Source organism: Microtus oregoni, unplaced genomic scaffold (genome assembly GCF_018167655.1).
Source record: "Microtus oregoni isolate MIOR12 unplaced genomic scaffold, Mior012 000001F_ref0000356, whole genome shotgun sequence".
Lineage (NCBI taxonomy): Eukaryota > Metazoa > Chordata > Mammalia > Rodentia > Cricetidae > Microtus > Microtus oregoni.
The window spans coordinates 75,250,001-75,269,822 of record NW_024543060.1 but is presented as its reverse complement, the minus strand read 5'-3'; the positions used below and the strand labels follow the sequence as shown (position 1 = coordinate 75,269,822).

Here is a 19,822-nt window from a genome sequence, read left to right as displayed (position 1 = left end):
TAATGGAAATCACTAAGACCATATGTCCCTTATTTCATGTTCAAAGACCAAGCATTCAGAACCTACTGTGCTTTATAGAAATAAAAATGTAGATAATGATAATGTTAGCATTATTAAAAGGATTAAAATGCTATCTCACTCACTTTTGGTTTGGAGTGTTGAATTTTTTTTTTTAATACAGCATTCATTGCCCTGTGTACATTTGCAGCTATTGCTTGTTTAAAGGCAGCAGACACTATCAGACGTCTCCTGGAGGGCAAATTTGTCCCCAGTTGTGAGCCACAGCTGTTCATAAGCTGTTTATCCTGGGAGATTTTACCCTGAAGACCCCAGGGTCAAATAAGATGAACAACATCAAATAAACAGCAACAATGACAACAGTGATATTAGCAAACTTTTAGTTATGATCTTATCCAATCCTCATAAAAGACCTGGAAGGTACCATTGTACAGCACATTGTTCAACTGAGAACATTGAGCCCCAGGGAAATCAAGCACTTAACTGACCAACATCATAAAATTGGAAAGCCGCACAGCCAGGGTTTGTTTTTAAAGCCATCTCCAGAGCCTACACAAATATCTAACAGTTCTACCCCTTGGTTTTTAATTAAAAATTCTTAATTTGCCATATTTATTAAGGATGAACAGTTACTCACTAACAAAAAATGATCTTTAGTCTTAATCAGTTGACGGCAATCTTTTAATTATTTGCCATGTGATGTTCCTTATAAACATCTGTGGATGCAAGCAAATACATCATGTTCCCCAGAAATGCTAATCAACATGAGGTCCAGGGAAGTCAGAAGGTCCCAGAAGTGAAAAGGGAAGAAAATGTAATGCTGCATGCAGGAGGGGATTTAACAAAGAAGATGAGTCTTGAGTTGGGCCCTTAAACATCCTGTTAAACTGGAATAAATAAGTACCTGCCTGGTGGAGGGGTGTTTTAATCAGAGTTATAAGGATGTGCAAAGATCTGGACAAGTTGAAGGGGAAATCTTTGCTATGTCTGGAGAATTGCAGGAGCCAAGAACACAAAATGAAGAAAAGTTTTGTGTTCTGCACGGTCATCTCTGTCCTGGCTTTGTCACTGGAGGGCAGTAGACCCGCCAAAAGCGTACTAGATGCATGGTTAGCTGGGTACTTGACCAGGCAGCTGTAGTGAAGGGTGTTTGACGCTGGGTAGTGAGTCTATGTATGAGTAAGGGGTGGGACGTCCTACAGGAATTGAGATGGAGCCAGGCGGTGGTGGTGTACTCCTTTAAACCCATCACTCCAGAGGCAGAGGCAGGTGATTCTCTATGAGTTTGAGGCCAGAGTGGTCTACAAGAACTAGTTCCAGTACAGGTTCCTAAACTACAGAATAAACTCTGTCGCAAAATTTAAAAAAAAAAAAAAACAAAAAACAGAATTGAGATGGACAGAAGTGTCAGGTGAGGGGAGAGAGAGAGCCTTCTCTTAATGAGCTGGGAGTACAAATAAACTTTTAAAGATCTATCAAGGAAGTAAAATGCTCCTCTTTCCAGGCTAATACGGAAATTTGTTTGGCAGCTATTTCAGTAATCTGTAGATCACTGTAACAGTTTACCTCTGAGAACATCAGCTAGTTAGTCTGAGTTGGCATTGACGGAGACTCAACCAAATTCATTTGAGAAATAAGGAGCCAGCTACAAGGGCTGAGAGACTAGCCTCAAATCTTAGTAAACAGCTGTCGAATGGTAGTTAATCAAATTTGGGGTTCTTTTTAATAACCTCTGACTCAGGCATTCAACATAAGAATAATTAAAAGGATGAAATACTCCTTTAGACTTTTGATGACAGATTTTTTTTTCCTACTTCATTCTTTCAGGAGCTAATTAGTGGTTCATTCTTCTCTCCAAAATAAAATTCCGCAGCATAGTGCCAAAAGGACTTTTCATCTCCATGCATTATGTGATAGATTTTATAACTTCATTATTTAAACTGGAAATAATAAGCATATAGCATACACTCCAACATTTGTAACCTTTCTTTTGACCAAGTATCTTCTTCAAACTATAACATTAAGAATCCTTCAGTTTCTGTAAGACAAAGCAGTTTTGTTATGACTGACCAAAAGATTTCATGAACTCCTCACTAGACTGGTAGACGGAAAACTGTTTTTATTTATTGTGGTCCAGCAATTTCTTCTACTATTGTGTCTTAAACACCAATTAGTTATGTTATCTGCTACTTTAGAAGTACCATTAGGAGCCAGATCCCTTAAACCCTACTTAGTCAACATTCCTTACTCATTTTCCAGACTGGCGGAGAGACAAAGTATTGTGGCACACACTCTCATGGTTCCTCAACGAGGTGCAAACTTAAATCCATGAGACAGAAAAGCCTCCTGATTCCAGGCTTGCCTTGCCATTTCTGTTTCACCTCAGTTTTATCACGTATTAAGTACCAATGCATCATGAAAGCCGAATCATTAATTCTACAAATCTCTTACCTCACAGTTTCTCTAGAATACCAATTTCACCCCTGTGCTTAAGGGACTAATTGAGTATCCTGTTGGCTTATGGCAATGTTTAGCCCTGGTTATTCAAAAGCATAAATGTGTATCATTAATAGAAACACACCTTCCAACATGTTGGAATTCAAGTCAGGTAATATACTGTGATCTTAATTTAGAGAATTATTTATAAAATTTTGCCAAATTCAAGAAGTAACTGTCCATGTAACTTAATAATTTATTTTTAGCTAGAGATACATATATACATACATACATGAATATATACAAAAGCATTAAAAACATTGATGGAGTTTTATAAAATCAGAAATAAAAGGGCTGTTGTAGCTCATATATATGAACAGACAGATTAAAAGCTCTGATTAAATGCAATTGCTTCTCCTGGCCCAACACACACAGACACACACAAAGTAGAAAGTATATTTGGTTCAAATCATCAAGATAATTGACTCACCAATTGTGATAGAGAACACCCATCATTCTACAATGAAAATTTGCTGTCCTATTGGTAATGAAAGAATTGATATATCCTGACATATGCTTACACGTTCTTTTCTTACGTGGCTGTTTTAGGTGTATCAATACATGCATGAAACGATCACTGTTAATGGCTGCCCCGAATTCCGTGCGAGGGCCACAGCAAAGGTAAGACTTGAGCAACTTTAAAAGTATACTTGACCCCAGTGACGTAGTAATTGATTGTGCGCGTGTGTGTTTCAGGTATTCTCGTGTGTACACTGTAAGAGAATTTAGACCTCAGTGGCAGCCCAGAGTCTAGAACCAGTACTCCTTACCAGGTAAAAATCCTAATGGAAAAATTGACCTTTTTCTGCTGCTTCTGTAGCTTAAGGAAGGAGAATGACGTCATTAAACTCACTAAATGTCCATTTGGCACAAGCAAACCTGCGGCTTCACTGTATCAAGTTCTACATGGTCTCTGGTACATCCTGCGGATGCAAAAGAACCCATGTCCTCTGGAGAGCATGAGAATGCATTTGTACAGGTCAAAAGCCCCCAATGTAAGTTAGAGTCGAAAGGCTTCACTTGACACCAGTGAGGCAGAGAATTTTGTTATTCAGCTGGGCAGTGGGTGATTTGCTTGTTGGCAGGTAACGCTTTTGTTCTTTAAAGGATCAAACCCAGGGATTACCGAGGTCCCCTTGGAAAGAGTACCAAAAGAGGATCGTGACATTTTCTGGAAGATGGATCACTAGGAAATATTAGTGGTAATCTGAAGTCGCTCCTACAGCTCCGCGCCTCCTATTGTACACATAGAGAAATGTTTTAACAGAATGTAACTTTCTCCGTAAAGGGCGTGTAACTTCCCAATAATTATACCAAGAAGTGAGAATCCTCAAGACTCTTTCATTCAACTCCTTTGCATTCTATCACCTGTCCTTTGATTTCTCCCCCGATTTTTTCAGTCTTCATCCTGTAACTAAACACTGTGGATTTTTAAGTTTCTTTCTCCCTCTCGAACCCCGGCAAATAGAGGGTATGATTACCATTACATCATGCTTTGCTTGTTCTGAAGTGGAACACACGCAGAAAAATGATCCCTACATGGTTTAATTAAGGGGAAAGTGAATTATGTAGTGTTTTACCATTCTCATTTCTTATTCATGTAGAACAGCAGGACAGCAGCAAAACGTTGCAGCGGCACAATCTTTTCTGGTTGTTTCTGGGCTGTCTGCATTGCATCCATGTCCGCCATTGAAAACCTCTGCATGGCAGCAGGGTGTGCATGCGCAAATGCATGTAGCTAAAACCAAGCCATTATCTCCATGTCGTTCACTATCTTTCATTAAATGCAGGCAATAGCATAATGCCAAGTTGATGTGATAATGTTGTGCGTGGGAAAAGAAGGTACAGTAGTTGGGAATCAATATTTTCACAGTGTTGAGAGCAAATCACTTTATGCTAGGCATCTAATCAGCTGTGGTTAAGGCGAGCTAATGGAAGTAGAATACAAGAAGCGGGCAGCGAATCTTTTCTTGATTGAAACTACTATGTTATTCATATTGGGTGGGAGCTAATGGTAAGTTGATCACTTGAATTTGAAGAAGCTAATGTGTTCATTTTAACATAGACCTATGACCATATTACATAACATTTTGTATACCTAGGTATAAAGCCCCAAGCTGTTCGGTTTGCCTGTGTCACTACACTAGCTGAAATGTTAGTACAGAATTAAGAGAGATATAATCAAAGGCCTAATAAGATGCTGTTCATAGTAATATGGAATATTGGTGGAACAAGAATACCTTTTGATCAAGTACTTAATTTTAATTTTCTTTTAGACATTCTGAATTCAAAACATTAAAAACCCTCACGCTTACTAAACCAATGGTTCAGTGATAACAAGATTACATGTATTTTCATGAATATGTATGTACAAAAGTGCTCATCAGCTTATTTAATAAGTATTGATGAGCATATATGTGCAGGCAAGAACATAGACTGTGTGCCATAGCAACAGCATGGTACAGCCTGCCTGTGAAATGCGTGTGGTCAGCATGCATTCAACAGCTATATGTACCAGGTAGTATGTGTACTGAATCTGTTTGTAGTCCTTGATCAGGATTTCCATGTAACTGACAGAACTCTGGAACATTCTACAGTGCCTTTGTTTTCAGTTTTACTTTTCAGAGTAGATAAGCCTCACAAAGATACACACGACTAGCTGAGGATTTGCCAAAGAAAATAGTCATATACAGCATCTAAAAGAAGACATTCTGTGTTCTTCGTTCTACAGGAGACAGCTAGAGAGATGTCTAAGAAGTTGCCCCCTGAGGTAGCCTTATGTCCCCTGTTTTATTACCAAAAGACCATCTTTTCTTTCAGGCAACAGTTGCAGCCTTTGCAGCCAGCGAAGGTCACTCCCACCCTCGGGTAGTCGAACTGCCAAAGACTGATGAAGGCCTGGGTTTCAACGTGATGGGAGGAAAGGAACAGAATTCCCCAATTTATATCTCCCGAATCATCCCCGGAGGGGTAGCTGAAAGACACGGAGGGCTCAAGAGAGGCGACCAGCTGCTTTCAGTGAACGGAGTGGTATGTGGATAAAATACACAGAATTTTTTCCCCCTAAGTATGTGCCTTCTCCAACTCCTACCAAAGAAGCCAGTTTTGAAAATCTAGTACAGACAGTAATTTTCTACCCATATCCAACCACTTTCCCGGGACTGAATGGGTATAAAGGCAACAATTCTATATTCGTATGTCTCACTTCATCCTGCACACATATAATAAATATCAACAGTTAGAAAATAATGCCAAGAAATTATCGCATAGAATTTCCCCCTCAGAATACTGTTATTAAATTAGTGTTTAAAAGAATGTAATTTCAATGTCGTTTTCATCCTAAATCCCTATAAGCGGTTGGGTTTGAGGTTTTGTTTTCCTTTTGTCTGTTCATTCGTTCGTTTGTTTCAATGCTAGGCATTGCACGTGTACATAGGTGAGTACTGCACCCCCACGCCACAACCCCACCCCAAGAAATAGCATTCTGGGAAACAAATAGGTATTTGCCTTTATTTTCCACTTGTCTCAAACATAACCAATCCAAGATCACGAGTTCCAGGATTTGAATTTATGAAGATACACTTACCCCTTGACCTATAAACGTTTACTAAAAGAATTTAAGGTTTGACTTCTAAGGTAGATAATCAGTTCTTTGTAGCTGCATTGCTTTATGCTCAAAACACAATACTTAACATATTATGTTTGAAATGAGACCTTTTATTGCTAACTATAGAATAATTTCTCTGTTCATATCTGTACTCTTAATCTGCATTTAAAAAAAACTTATTTCATACTACAAAAATAGCTGTTTTATAATAGCAAAAGCAATTCCATTGGCCTCTGCTGTTCTCCAATAACATCAAAATTAGCAGTTTATGAATATTTGATATCATCATTGTGATCCCCAAATTACCACTCCCTCTCCTTTCTCTAGGAGAGAGTGCTTTGAGATAAGTGTCTTACTGACCTTTCAATAACTATCGCTTTTCTAAGCTTGTAGCCAGTGATAATTTTAGAGCCCAGCTTTCTGATAGAAAATCCCAAGCAGGGTCAAACATTGGGAGACACAATAAGCTAGGCCTCGGGTTACTAATTTATCATTTCTCTGAGTATACTTTGCAGATCTAAAGAATGGGCAGGTTTAAGAATAGGAAGAAGGGTAACAAAAAATATAGCACTCAAATGTGTGCATACTCGTTGTACTTGTACAAAGTAACCATAGCCATTTGACATCAATCCAATAGGTAAACTGACTTTGAACTCTATCAGGGGAGCAAACAGACTCTGCTTAACCCACGTGTTTGCAAGGAGCACAGTGCGGGGGCTCCAAGCATTTGACAATCAGGCATCTATTCTTGCAGTGACCTTGTGGTGAACCTGGGAAGCAGCAGGGAGCATTGCAACAATGAAATCAAACAGACCTAGTTTTACCTTGTCATTACAGACTAATTGTGTCTAATCCCCAGCTCTGCTATCTCAAAGGCAAGCAGGCAGAATAGTTGCTAATTGTAAGAGCCCTGGCTACAATTAGTGAGGCCACCTGTCTACCGGATATCATCCTGTGACATTTAGTCTTATGCATCTTTGGTAAGTAATTGTGACCAGTAAAGAAGGTTGAAGCCAGTGCAATTTTTAAAATTCCAGGAGTATGCTTTTATTAATGTGGTGAAAAGAAACCTTAAAGGAAATTCTGCTGTACATTTGCAAATTAGTATGTATTTATTAATAAGAAAGTTGCCATCACCTCTCTTCGGTGAAGCTGGTGAGGTCCCACTTCTCTGTCCATTCGGGTGTTCCAGCCATGGACTTGGAAGAAAGGTATATCTGACTCAGGAATATTTCAGGGTCAATTTTTTTATCCTTATATAAACAGAGAACCATAAATTTTATTAAGCATACAATTTAACTTTTATCTTACGTTCCCATTCTTGCTAACCCCATCAACAGGATTCTTACACCCCTTTTATGTTTCCAGGGACTCTGGAGTCCACGTTTACTTAAAAGCTGCAGTTTACTAGAAGTTTCCATATTGGCCATATCATGTTAGTGAAGGAGGCACTAATTTCAACAGAGTTTGTTAAATTTCTAACACAGTTTGTTAAGGAGCAACCATCATCCGTTCACTGCATTTAGTCAAACAAATGCTCACACTGGCCTTGGCTAGGGTGTTGCTTTGGATATAGTGCTATATCATTGCCCTCGCCATAGTCTGGTTTATCAAGCTTAGATCTACAATTTAAAATACTGCAACTCCATACAACACATGGTAGCAATCACCTATTTTAATGTGTTTATGAGTAAATCATATATACACATATCTATGGAGCAACAATTAGTGAAAACAAAAACGGCCCAGAGTTTGAAAGAGAGCAAGGGGGGGGGGTGTAAGGAAGGCTTGCAAGAGAGAGAAAATAGAAGGAAGGAATTATTAATCTCAAAGAAAAGAAATATTTTTAAAGTAAATCAGAAAGATAGCTCTGTCCATTTTATCAGATTCTCATCTCAAGGTATTTTTCTATAATGAAAAACTACATGGCTTACTTCCCTGTCCCTGGTCACAGAAACAGTAGCTGATGCAAGCCCAGGAGCCTGGGCCTTTAACTCTGGGTCCAGAGGTCCTTTCAGTAGAAAGAATTTCATGCAAGTCAAGGTATTTAGCGAAAATAAAGTATTTTACTGTAAAATGAGGTTGGAGACCCTGAAATTGAAAGACCAAAAACAAACCAAGGGCAAGGTTAGCAGATAATCAAGTGATAGAATTGCCTGCTTTGAATCAAGGTCCTGCCTAGGAAGATACATATGGAAGATTTTCAGGAAATAGCACTCTAAGCTGTGAATTTTTCAAAGAAGTGATTTGAAAGGGTGAGGCACTTTAGGAAGCATTCTGACAACAATTCCCTACTGATCTAATTAAATGTTAAATTATCCTATAGACCTAAGAATCTTAAATGATGTTTCTAATGGCATCATTTTTTTGTTATTTTTGCAACTTACTTTTAGAAACGATACGCCATGATATCTGCCAAAATTTATCATTAATACAGCGATGATATCATGAAATGCCAGGTAATAAAAGGAGAGGGAGGGGAGATCGATAAGTGGAAATAAAGAAAGGATACAGCAATTGAGCAATTGATTTTTTTTCTTATAAGTCAAAACAGAGGGAAACTCATAGCACTTCAACTCTTGTTTTTATCATTTCTGCTAGAAAAGAGATTTCCCATGGGGCTCTTACAAATGAGACATTGAATCACCTAATATAGCGTCATTGAAAATACAGAGTCATTTTGTATAGCCACTTCTGTGTCAAGCCTTAGCAAAAAGTAATAGCTAAATTAAAATTTAACATTAATAGGAGGTCAAAATGCTGCAGTTAGAATCTATAGCTCTCCAATGGTCTCCAGTTCACCCTTTTATGGGCAAGACTTTCTCAAGGACAATTTCTAAAGATTGCAGGCAGTGGGGACCCAATAGGACAATAAATATATTTAGTGACGGAGCCAAGATAAAAGAAAATCTCAATAGTCGGCACAATAGGCTTCACCTAAGAAGGCTCTTCATGAAGTCCTACTCTAATGCCAGAGACTATGTATACACACAATGAGGGAGACATGGCTAAATACTGAAGCTTGAAAAACATACTCAGGGGATAGTAATTGATTTTAAATCAATATAAAGTAAACTGGGATGTAAGTAAAAGAGAAAAAGAAAACCGTGCTAATGTGTTTGTAGGAACATGGATTCCAATATCTTTGACAGACACAAAGATCTTGGTGCAGCCCTTGATTGTGGGGTGTTGTGGTCAGTCCTTGTATTACTGGAGTCTGACCTAGTGAACGCAACCATAACTTAGCATGTTTCCCTGAGGTGCACATTATTAAGAAGGACTTAAATCATTTGGCCAGAGAAGAGAGAGCTCAGGAGAATGATGATTTCTCCAGGTGACCTCCGTTCTGCCTGGTCCCAAATGAAAGAACAAAGACAAGTGCATGAAGGTTGCAGGGAAAGTAGAGCCTTGCTTTCATAACAAAGACCTTGTATAAGTGTAAAACTAGCTCAACAGAAGGAGAACCACCCATAAAGAGTACTTGTTCATTGTCTTAAGTTTCAATCAGAGATTTGAGACAATCTGCCATTCAATATTTCAAAATACAGTAATTTGTACATAGCTGTATCAGGATCAAAGGTCCCTGCCATCTCTGTGACTCGGATTTGAATGCTTAGATGTAATTTTCGTTGACTCCACTATACACTCCAGTTCCCCCCCCCCACAGCCATATATTCTGAAGCTGAATGTATGTACAACCTATCATCTATGGATATTGTCCTTCAATGCGAGAACTAAAAGTTTGGGGCCCTGTACTTCATTATGTTTAGTATCTTAAAATTTTTAAACATGCTTACATATTATTTTCTATTGTTTGCCCAATATTGTCTAACAAAATGAGAAAGACATTCGGCACTACATGCACACACACACACACACACACACACACACAACAGTAATCACATTTACATAAACTCACAGACCCACGATAAACACATGAAATAATTTTCAGTCTTCACTATAGTGTTAATTGATTATCAAGTATAAACAGTGATTGTTCAAAAAATCAATCCCAATTAAATGTGAACGAACACTGCAGCTACATCACTGACGATTTCCTGGGGTTCTTGTTATTTTATAGTCTCATAAGATGTTAATATGGACCAAAGCTGGGTAAAAGGTACAGGAGAGGTCCCTTACATTTGTTCATCATTTTATACAGCTATAATTAGTTTATATTATTTTTTTAAAAAAGAGAAACTCCTAAATAATCACCTTCAAATACAATAGTCTTTTGGTACTATTTGGGGGACAAAAAGAAAGGGAGCTAATACAGCAAATGCAGCAATAGACAGAAAGAAAGAGAAAACAGAAACATGAGAACCCTAATCACATGCCCTGTTGAGATGAGGCCTGGCTACCTTTGGAAATCCAGAGGTTGCCTCAGAGCCTCTCCCTAGCAGGACAATTGCAATTACATTTGCTTCTCTGTAGTTAAAACCTAAATCAAGTTGTTGATACAGTGTGTGAACCTTGCTAATTACTTTTTAAGCACAGCAGATGAATGAATAAGAATGTGGAAAAACAGGAGAATAAATAGCCCTCCTTGGTACCTGGCCTTTTCCCCGTTTTACAAAAGCCTATGCCAAGCCAAAGGTGAGACTCACAGCTCAAATCAGCGACACAGAGTGCTGTCAGGTGGGCAGTGAAGATTAATCTAGAATTGGCGCTGCGGTTGGGATTGGAGCTCCGTGCTAAAGAGCTTGCCTAGCCTACACAAGGCCCTGAACTTGATACCCTGCAGAAACAGAACAAAACAAGAATCAGATTTGAGCCTGTGGGCTTTAACATCCCAGCAGAAAAAAAAAAAAAAACTTGAACTCAAACCTTATCCGTGTGTTCTTGGAATGAAGATTACAAAATAAACCGGGGGGGGGGGGTTAATTCCTATGGAAGGTATCACAAGGTTTCTCTGTGAGTTAATGTTCTACAATAAAACCCATTCACCGTGGGCAGCAATAATTTTTCTCCGTTGTCTCATGTCCAGTTCTAGAACTGGCCCAGTGACTGCTGAATGAGGCTCCATAAATATTTTTGGATGCCAGGCACTGCTGTAAGGACTTTACATAATGAATGTATTATTTTCCTCATAGTGATCTATTGTGGCAAGCACTATTAATACCATTTCTGTTTTATAAATGAGGAAAGAGAGAGATCCAGTACCTTAGGCAAGCTCCTTAAGACTATTGAATGGCAGAGCTGGAGTTCCAACACGGCCACCTTTATAATTTAAATGTAAATAAATATTACAGCCATAGATAACTTGTGCTTTCACGCATGATATAGAAAAGATCGAGACTTCTTAACCTTTATGGGTTTATACTTTGGGTGAGGAGAAGGTGAAGTGTTTTTCTCGGCTGCTCTCTTTTGACCTTTCCAAAGTTAAGAGCCACAGTAAAGGTCGTAATATTTTGAAAAACAAGTGCACTTTAATTCAAATGTCTCTGGGTATTGAGGAGTGGGGAACAAAGCTTCCATCTGATTGTGTCTAAAATCATTTCATACTTCCCTTGCCCATCCGTGCACATGTTACTGGATACCCCAGTGTGGCCTGAACAGCTAACCACCTTCCCTCAGCTAGGCGAGCAACACTGATTCACAACCACTGTGCAAACGGATTTGGGTCTTAGCAGGACTGGCAATGACTGGCAAGGGGAACCAAGGGCTTCCACCTCAGTTTCCCGAAGGGCTCAGCAAGAGGATCCCAAACTTCATTCTCAGCTCCCAGGTCTGAAATGGAGCTATTATCACACCCTCTCTCTGCATATGAGCCATTTGCAGGTTTCTAAGCGCTCTTGACAGCAAAGAGTGGGAGATTGTTCGGCTTGGAGTCAAGCAGGCGTGCAAACTGGAATTTCGATTACTTATGGAACATTTCGGTTCTCAGGATGACATCATGTGACACCTCTCTCAGATTTGTGAATGAGCCAAGGGATGCACAATTTTGTTGCTTCTCAGTCACCTTTGGCATGATACAGGCACTGCAGTTTGAACTACTGGAGGCTTGCAACACTGAGCAGGCTTGACACTGCCCCCTTCAGGAGGAGCCGCCTCATGATATTTGGAAAAACAAAAGGAAGTATTGCACTGTCACCATAGAAGAAAACTGCAAGCCGCAGGCCAGGACGACCACATATCCCTCATGACTTTGGTCTGAAAACCTAGCATCAGGAAAACCTCATACCTCTTAGGAAAACCCTTGGGACTGCACTGATAAAACTCACCAAACGTAGAAAGTGACAGAACATACAACCAGGCAGGCAGCATTACAGGACCAGCCATCAGATGAAGGACATTGCCACCCTGGGTCACAGCAGCTGAATCTCAGCTTGCATTGCTAATGGCGTATGTCTGACTATTCAATTTAGTGTCTGGTTTAATCCTTCCCATAGTTATTTTTGCCACGTATTATTTGTGGTTTTCTTCGCTATTGTTATTTTAGCAATATCTTTTCATTCTTTCAGTTATTTGTAGAACAATTATTCTGTGCCAGCTGCCAAGCTGAGTCCTGGATACAGATCAGGAAATGAAAGCAAGCATCCTAGGGCCCTCAGGGAACTTTGTCTGACAGACAGTAAGAAGACATAGGTGACGGAAGCAAATACATACATGCAAATGTATATGTAACCACGATGAGCTAGCTACCCAGGACTTTCCCAACCTAAGGAAAGTTCCCCCAAAGATTCTGCCCAGCTCCATATTGGTCAGAGCACTCTGTCTTTTACTTTGTGTGTGTGTTACTTTCCTACAGCCCCTGTAATAGATCACCATGTACTTATGCACTTGGTGGTTTAAATGACAGGAACTGATTCTATCACAGTTCTGAGGACCAGAAGTCCCAAATTAGTTTTTGTTGGCCCCAAGATAACCAGACAACAGACCTGCACTCCACCTAGATTCTCAAGGAAAGAATGTTTTTTTTTTAATTTTGTTTTGCTTTGTTTCTTCCCATTTCTGGAAGATGCCTTAATTATTCCATTGGTAATTGCCCTATTCCGGTCTTTTTTCTTCATGGTATCACTGCTTTTTTTGCCATACCCAGTCTCCCTCTCCTTGCACAGTACTAGAATGCCTATGACCACAGTTCAGATCCACTAAGATAATGTCGTACAATCTCAAGATTACTTACCTCAAAATCTTCGACATTTATGGGTTCTGAGAATACGGTATAGTGTCTCAAAGCCCTTACTAACTCTTTTATTTCATGTGAACATCACAAACCCAGAATGCCCTGCCAAACTAAAGAATGAGGCCAGTTTTCTACCATCCACAGGGATGTTGTTGGTTTTCCATTCTCAGCCAGCAGGTACTGAGTCTTTCCTACTGCACCATGGGTGAGTTCCTTCTTCCTTCCCATTTTGGGAGCTCTGCTACTTCTCTTTCCATCCAATCGGTGCTGCTCACAATTCTCCTGTTCTTCCCCCCATGGCTCCAGTGTAATATGAAATAAGAATAGGAAAAGATGAAGCCATCATCTTACATTTTAGTCAAATGCTTTAAGTATTTGGGCTATTGGGGTCCATTGTCCTTCCTAGGTAAAGGGTGAAGGAAGAGGAACAACACACAAAGAACACACGTCGATACTTCTGGGTGTAGCTCTGCATCATGATTCAATACTATGACTGATATTGCAGAGGGAAAACATTTCATTGCCAGAGTATGGGAGAGTTTGAATGAAGTTATCAAGGTCTAAGAAAGTCCACGGTCCGAAGGTTTTTCCTATGTCACTAATAGAAGGTCAGGGTGACGTGGGCACAGTCTGGAAGATAAAATAAGGCAGAAGATTGAGTCCAACCAACAGATTCTTGCCAGTTGGGCACAAAAGCCTTCTTTTCATTTTAGGCATAATAAGAATCGCAACCCAGTACATCAGCACTGAAGTCCCACGATTTGCTTAGCATTTCTGGCAGTTCCTAAAGCTGTTCACTAAGAAATAAATTCCATTAGTTTTATCTCTACTCAATTTCTTCCTTAATAAATTTCCTTTTTATGAGTGATTAAATCACTTGACTAGCATATAGCATCTGATAACTGTGGTAGAACATTGATTTCTTTTAGTGTTACTATTAATGGAAATTGGAAATTTTTATACTTAATTGATAATTTCAATATCCCACAGGGTCCTTATTAATTTTCAGGTTTTTAAAGTTTCTTGGGAGCTTAAGACTGTCCCAGTCTTCAGTCTGTTCACTTATCTTGTGACTCTTTTAACATCCAAAACACAAAAGCAATGCCTTCCCAGCGAGGGTAACCCGAAGGTTACATGAAAGAAGGCATACCAGGCGACCATTATGCCGTACACTTTTACAATATGCAATGACTGTCCTGATCTTAGATTTTTGCTCACAGAAAGAGTGAATTTCTCAGCTCAGTTTAAATCCTTCACTATGTATCTGACTTAGTTGGGGTTTCTATTGCTATAAAGAGATACCATGACCACGGCAACGCTTATAATGGAAAAGCATTCAATTGGGGTGGTTCACTTACAGTTTCAGAAGTTCAGTCCATTATCATCATGTCAGGAAGCATAGTGACCTACTGGAGAAATAGAGGAAAGTCCAAGGTCCTCCCTGTCTCCCCCAGGTCCAGAAAGGTGAGCATCCAAACAGACTAGGCTCCCACAAAGCCTGTCCATGCAGTAGAATCAAAACCCAGCGCCATTGTCCTTGGCTTTTCCTCCAGCCTCCACCGTCAACCACATTCAGAGAGTCTGGTTTGATCACATGCTCCATCAGTTCCAGTCCAACTGGACTTGGTGATTTCCCATTAGATCAGTCCCTCTGTCTCAGTGGGTGGATGCACTTCTCGCAGTCCTGACTTCCTTGCTCATGTTCTCCCTCCTTCTGCTCTTCATATGGACTTGGGAGCTCAGTCCAGTGCTCCATTGTGGGTCTCTGTCTCTATCTCCATCTATCACCAGATGAAGGTTCTATGGTGATATGCAAGGTATTCATCAGTGTGGCTATAGGAAGGCCAGTTCAGGCACCCTCTACTCTTCTGCCCAAGGAACAAACTGGGGATATCTCTAAGTGCTAAGCAAATTGTGTTTGTTTTTGCTGTTGTTTCTTAATGAAGGCTGAGGTCATGAAGTTTTAAGAACAAATAGGAATCTTTAAAAACTAATCACCTATGTCAGTTTCAAAATCGTTGGTGAGCACTAACTAAACCATAAAGTTTAGATATTATTTGTCCAAATGTTACTGGGAAAACCTGGCATTGTTTTAATCACTGAATGAAATAAAAATTAAAGGCACTTATCTCTGATTTCACCTAAAGACATGGGGAAGAAACTGATAGCAAAACGGATCAGCTTTGTAACCCACATTATTTTAAGACTATCAAGGTCTGAGCTGTGTCCTTGAGCCAAGCAAGGGAAGTGAGGTGCCCTAGGCAGACAGTTCTCCACAGAGAAGTACATGCCAAGCTGTAAGGACAGTTAGGAACCACCTGGTCAAAACATGGAGATTCCAGCTTTGGAAAAAATTCTGAGTCTTTTTGTTTAGACTCTCAAGGATCCACAATTGAGTGCACAGAATACAAGTACAGGCACACCTAGATAGGTGACTTGCCCTAAGTTGTAGATTTTGGCCTCAGGACACAGAACAATTTTAAGCAAGAATAACACATAATCCAATCTGAATCTTTAAGTCATTCCTGAGATTATAGGGTTTACAGAGCGGTCTCGAAGGAGACAGAATTGGAGGGAGGCAAGGCAACCAGGCTGAGAAATAATTTAGTGCTAAGAGAAGAACCAAACCTCAGTATGAATCTGTCATAAAGGAAATAATAGTATTTCTTTGTTACAACAGAATGCTATGTTGGGGAGGGGGAGAAGAAAAAAATCAATATGAGTTGTACCGAAGAAGTACAAAGCAGACTCATTTTACTTTCAGAAAAATTCCTGTTTCGATTGATTTGTAACTCCCTCTGCCGTCTCCCATCCGTCAAGATTGAAAGCACTGCAGTTTTTCATCGCAGGAACCATTCAATAAAAAGCAAAACTTGAACATTAAGTATTTTGCAATCTCTCCTTACCATTTCTCAGTCAAACATTATTCCCTAAAAATATGGATTTATAGCCAATAGACCCGAGTATGAATTATTTCCCAGGCATGTTATTGACACATGGGCAGCAAAACATAAACTGCTGAGGGGAAGTGGCGGGAGAAGAAAATGCCTCCACTCCAGTTCACTGGTGACAGCGGGAGGAAACTCTGTACTGTCACCACCTGTGTCTCGGGAGGAAAGAGACCTGGCTGTGACTGTTCAAGCAGCGTCAAGGAGTCAGTCTATTCAAACACCTCACAGGCCACACTTCTGAACCTGTGATCCCTGATGGAATTCAGCTGAAGTCCTTTCCTTTTCCTCAAATCACTTAGGCAATTACAGTTTTAATTTCTGTTACTTCAGATCAGTTTAAAGCAAAGCCTCAAAATCACTGTTTAAGCCACATCATCATTTGTTCTGCCTTCTTTGGTTTACTACAGGATGTTATAGATCCACCAGACAGTTTTCCTCAACATTCACAAAGAGACAAACACAAGTGCGCACACACACGCACGCACACACACACATACACACATGAAGACTAAAATTAGAGAAAAATAAAGTTCTTTATTACTTCCTTTATTCTATTACTCCAATTTATTCCCTCCTCCCCTAGGGAAATATCTTTATGATGAATAGTTATCCAAACTTCTTTTTGCATTGAAATATACACACATGCAGACACACACACACACACACACACACACACACGCTTACATTTTTCCTATTTTAGTTTCTCTTTCTTTTTTCTTTTCTTTCTTTTTTTTTTTTTGTTAGTATATAAAGGAGAGAGTGTGAGTGGTGACTACTGAAAGGCCAGGCTCTAGCAATAGAGTCGTGATTCATTAAAAGTGTGTGCGGTCCTTGAAATTTTCCTACCCCTTACATAATCTGTTTCTTTAGAAAACTGTGTTAAGATGTTTGAGCATATGTAAAGCATCAGAAAAGTGCCTGATCATAAATATCCAATGAATGTTGAATAATAATATTATTAAGGTTTCTAATGGATGGTTTTTTGTATATTTAGTCTTCTTTAATTGGCTTTCTTGATCAGAAATGAGTAGTCTTAGAGAACTGGTTTTATTAATTGCACACTGTCCCTTACTCTAGAGTATAATGTGTGACACGTGAGTTCCATGATGGCTGCAACCATCCTCAGTTGTTGGAGATTTGCTTTATCGCTCAATTGCTTTTGGTTTGCTTGTTTGTTTGGATTTAAAAAGAAAAACAGCACTGTAAGTTGAGCAGGGAAGTTAAATTGTGGAGTCAAGGCATCATGTGGAAGGAGATTTGAAGACTGAGTGAGAATTTACTGAAACAAGGAAACAAATAAAGACTATTGTAGGCTTAATGATTAAAACTGAGAGATTATGGAATCTTACAACTCTATGGTAAAATCAACATGGTGTCATATCAGTAAGGAAGATGAATGTTAGGAAGTGAATTTATGGATGTTTCCTTATTTTTAAGATATTTTAATCCTCATTTCTAGAAATGAGCACCACCCTTAGAGTACCATATAGTTTGCTACATTCAATAGGCTTACACTTCAAAGCCGGTACACTCCACATTAGGTAGGCAAATTCTGGGCAAGCACTATATACTATACTTGAATTGAGGGGGAAGTAGTAACATAGCTAATTCCCTGCGACTGGGGACAGTGTCAACCAGGGCCATGCTGTTATTCCTAACCAATAGATTTTAAATCAAAGCATGCAAAACAAGATGACTCAGAGAGGACATTAAAAAATAAAGAGCAGACTAGCCCTCCCTCTCTCCACATTCTTTAGTTACCTGCTGTTCTTTGTGTAGCATTGTGGCCTAGGTCTCTCCCCAACTCTCCTCTATTAGCCTGTCTATCACTATCCCTGTTCAGCTCAACTTTAGGCAGCTCAAGTCCTGTTGGTAAGATTTCATGGGTGTGGCTTCCGACATTACTAGGAAACACAATCGCACAGCAAAGCCCCTAATCCTCTGACTCTTCCAATCTTTTTGATCGCCCCTCCTTCTGAAATGATCTGTGAGCTTTACGTGTAGGGTGTCTTGTATTTCAAAGAGCATACCAATTATCCACTACCAAATGGTCGGCCCTTAAACATGCATACAGGTACCATTATATAGACTAAGCATATTGTATTTATATGTATGTAATAACAATTTAAAAATGGGGGGAATGAATTTGAAAGAGAGCAAGGAGGGGTTATGAGAGGTTTATAGAGAAAAGAAAGGGAAGGAGACAATGAAGTAATTATGTTATAATCTCAAAAGAAATGAAAGAAATAATTAAAACAGGAGGAGGAACAGAAAGCCCAATGTGTACTAATACATGAACATCAACCAAGGTTGGGAGATAATTGGGTATAAGTTGAGGAAGGAGTTCAAGAGGCCTTCTGTGCATAATCCTTTTACATGAGCAGTTAAAGAATGAGGCATGGAGGTGAGCTGAAAAGAATTTTTGAAAGTTTGAGCAAGTTAGAACGTTTAAAATAACTGAAAATTCTTAGTATAAATCAATGGCACGAAATGCCAAGACTCATCTGTGGCTATGCATTTAATCAGAAAAGGCACCTGTATCTAGAGCCAAGAGATGCTGAACAGTAAAATTGATATATTCTCTAAATTTTTACTTATCCAAGAAGGCAGCTGCAATGTTGAATCCCTGAAATTAAATTAAATGTTATTACACGCTGCTCCTATTCATGCTACCCCCGTAACAGAAATGTCTGTTGTACACTTCTCCAGAAAGACATTTGACAAACCCAGGCTCAGAGAACTGGTGCCTAGACACACTGTGATTCTCTCCTATGTCCCATGCTAATTGTCTGGGTGTCCAGGATTCTAAGACAGTTAGATATTAAAATGGATCTTTTGACTGGGATAGCTGAAAATTTGCAGCCCCTGGTTGTTTCTATGATACCCTTTAGAAAACTATTAATTCGATGAAATTGCTAGAGTGCAATTATATTAGACAAAACTAATAAATTCCAATTAAATGAATACTAGATGTCATTGCCACATAATAGATGCTGTTGTCTGGGGGAGAACACAAAAGGACCTGTGTTCTGATTAGGATAGCAGAATTTCATAAAGAGACGTCCAGAATGCTCCACCCTCCTTTCTAGGTTGCGGAATCTCTCACAGCTTTAGACCTATACCAATTACAATGGCAGACAGCTCACCCTAAAAACCAGCAGGGAAGACTGAAAATTGGAGCTTTTAATTTGGCCTCATGGCAGTCAGCCAGTACCTGGTTTACAGAATTGCTTCGAAGCATTCCAAAGCTCTCACCTGTGCGAACCATCCTCAGGATGGTGGGGAGGAAAAGGAGATAATGTCTCGTAATACTGCATCAGCCTTTATTCCCTTGGCAGAGAGAGCAGAAATGACTTGGGTGTGCCCAAAGTTCCTCTTAAAACCTTCCTCCTAGGTATGCCCTTCTCTGTTCTTCAGGCAGTCCTGTTCATGTCCAACGACCCCTCTTTTCTAAGCAGTTGCTTTCCTTCTTCTCCTCTGAAAGTTCCATCTCTGTGGGGGAAATTAATTATTTTTTTCAAATTAATGAATTAATGCTATCTACCAGGTACAGCTGTGCCTTGTTCCAGCTCCACCACATCTTCCAAATCTTAAAGAGTGATCATTTCAGTTTTCCTGGAA

General features: G+C 39.5%; 1 protein-coding gene across 5 annotated transcripts in view; it reads left to right on the top strand.

Moving 5' to 3' along the window:
• The window catches only part of Lin7a (lin-7 homolog A, crumbs cell polarity complex component), a 132,012-nt gene that overhangs the window by 87,289 nt on the left and 24,901 nt on the right, over positions 1–19,822 (top strand). For 2 of the 5 annotated variants that reach the window (XM_041670307.1, XM_041670298.1), the window contains exons 2-4: positions 3,064–3,135; positions 3,211–3,287; positions 5,335–5,544. In XM_041670307.1, the coding sequence (XP_041526241.1) occupies positions 5,428–5,544 (117 nt within the window). In that variant the 5' untranslated portion in view covers positions 3,064–3,135; positions 3,211–3,287; positions 5,335–5,427. The remainder of the gene's footprint in view (positions 1–3,063; positions 3,136–3,210; positions 3,288–5,334; positions 5,545–19,822) is intronic. The other 3 variants (XM_041670271.1, XM_041670289.1, XM_041670280.1) reach the window with 2 other exon arrangements.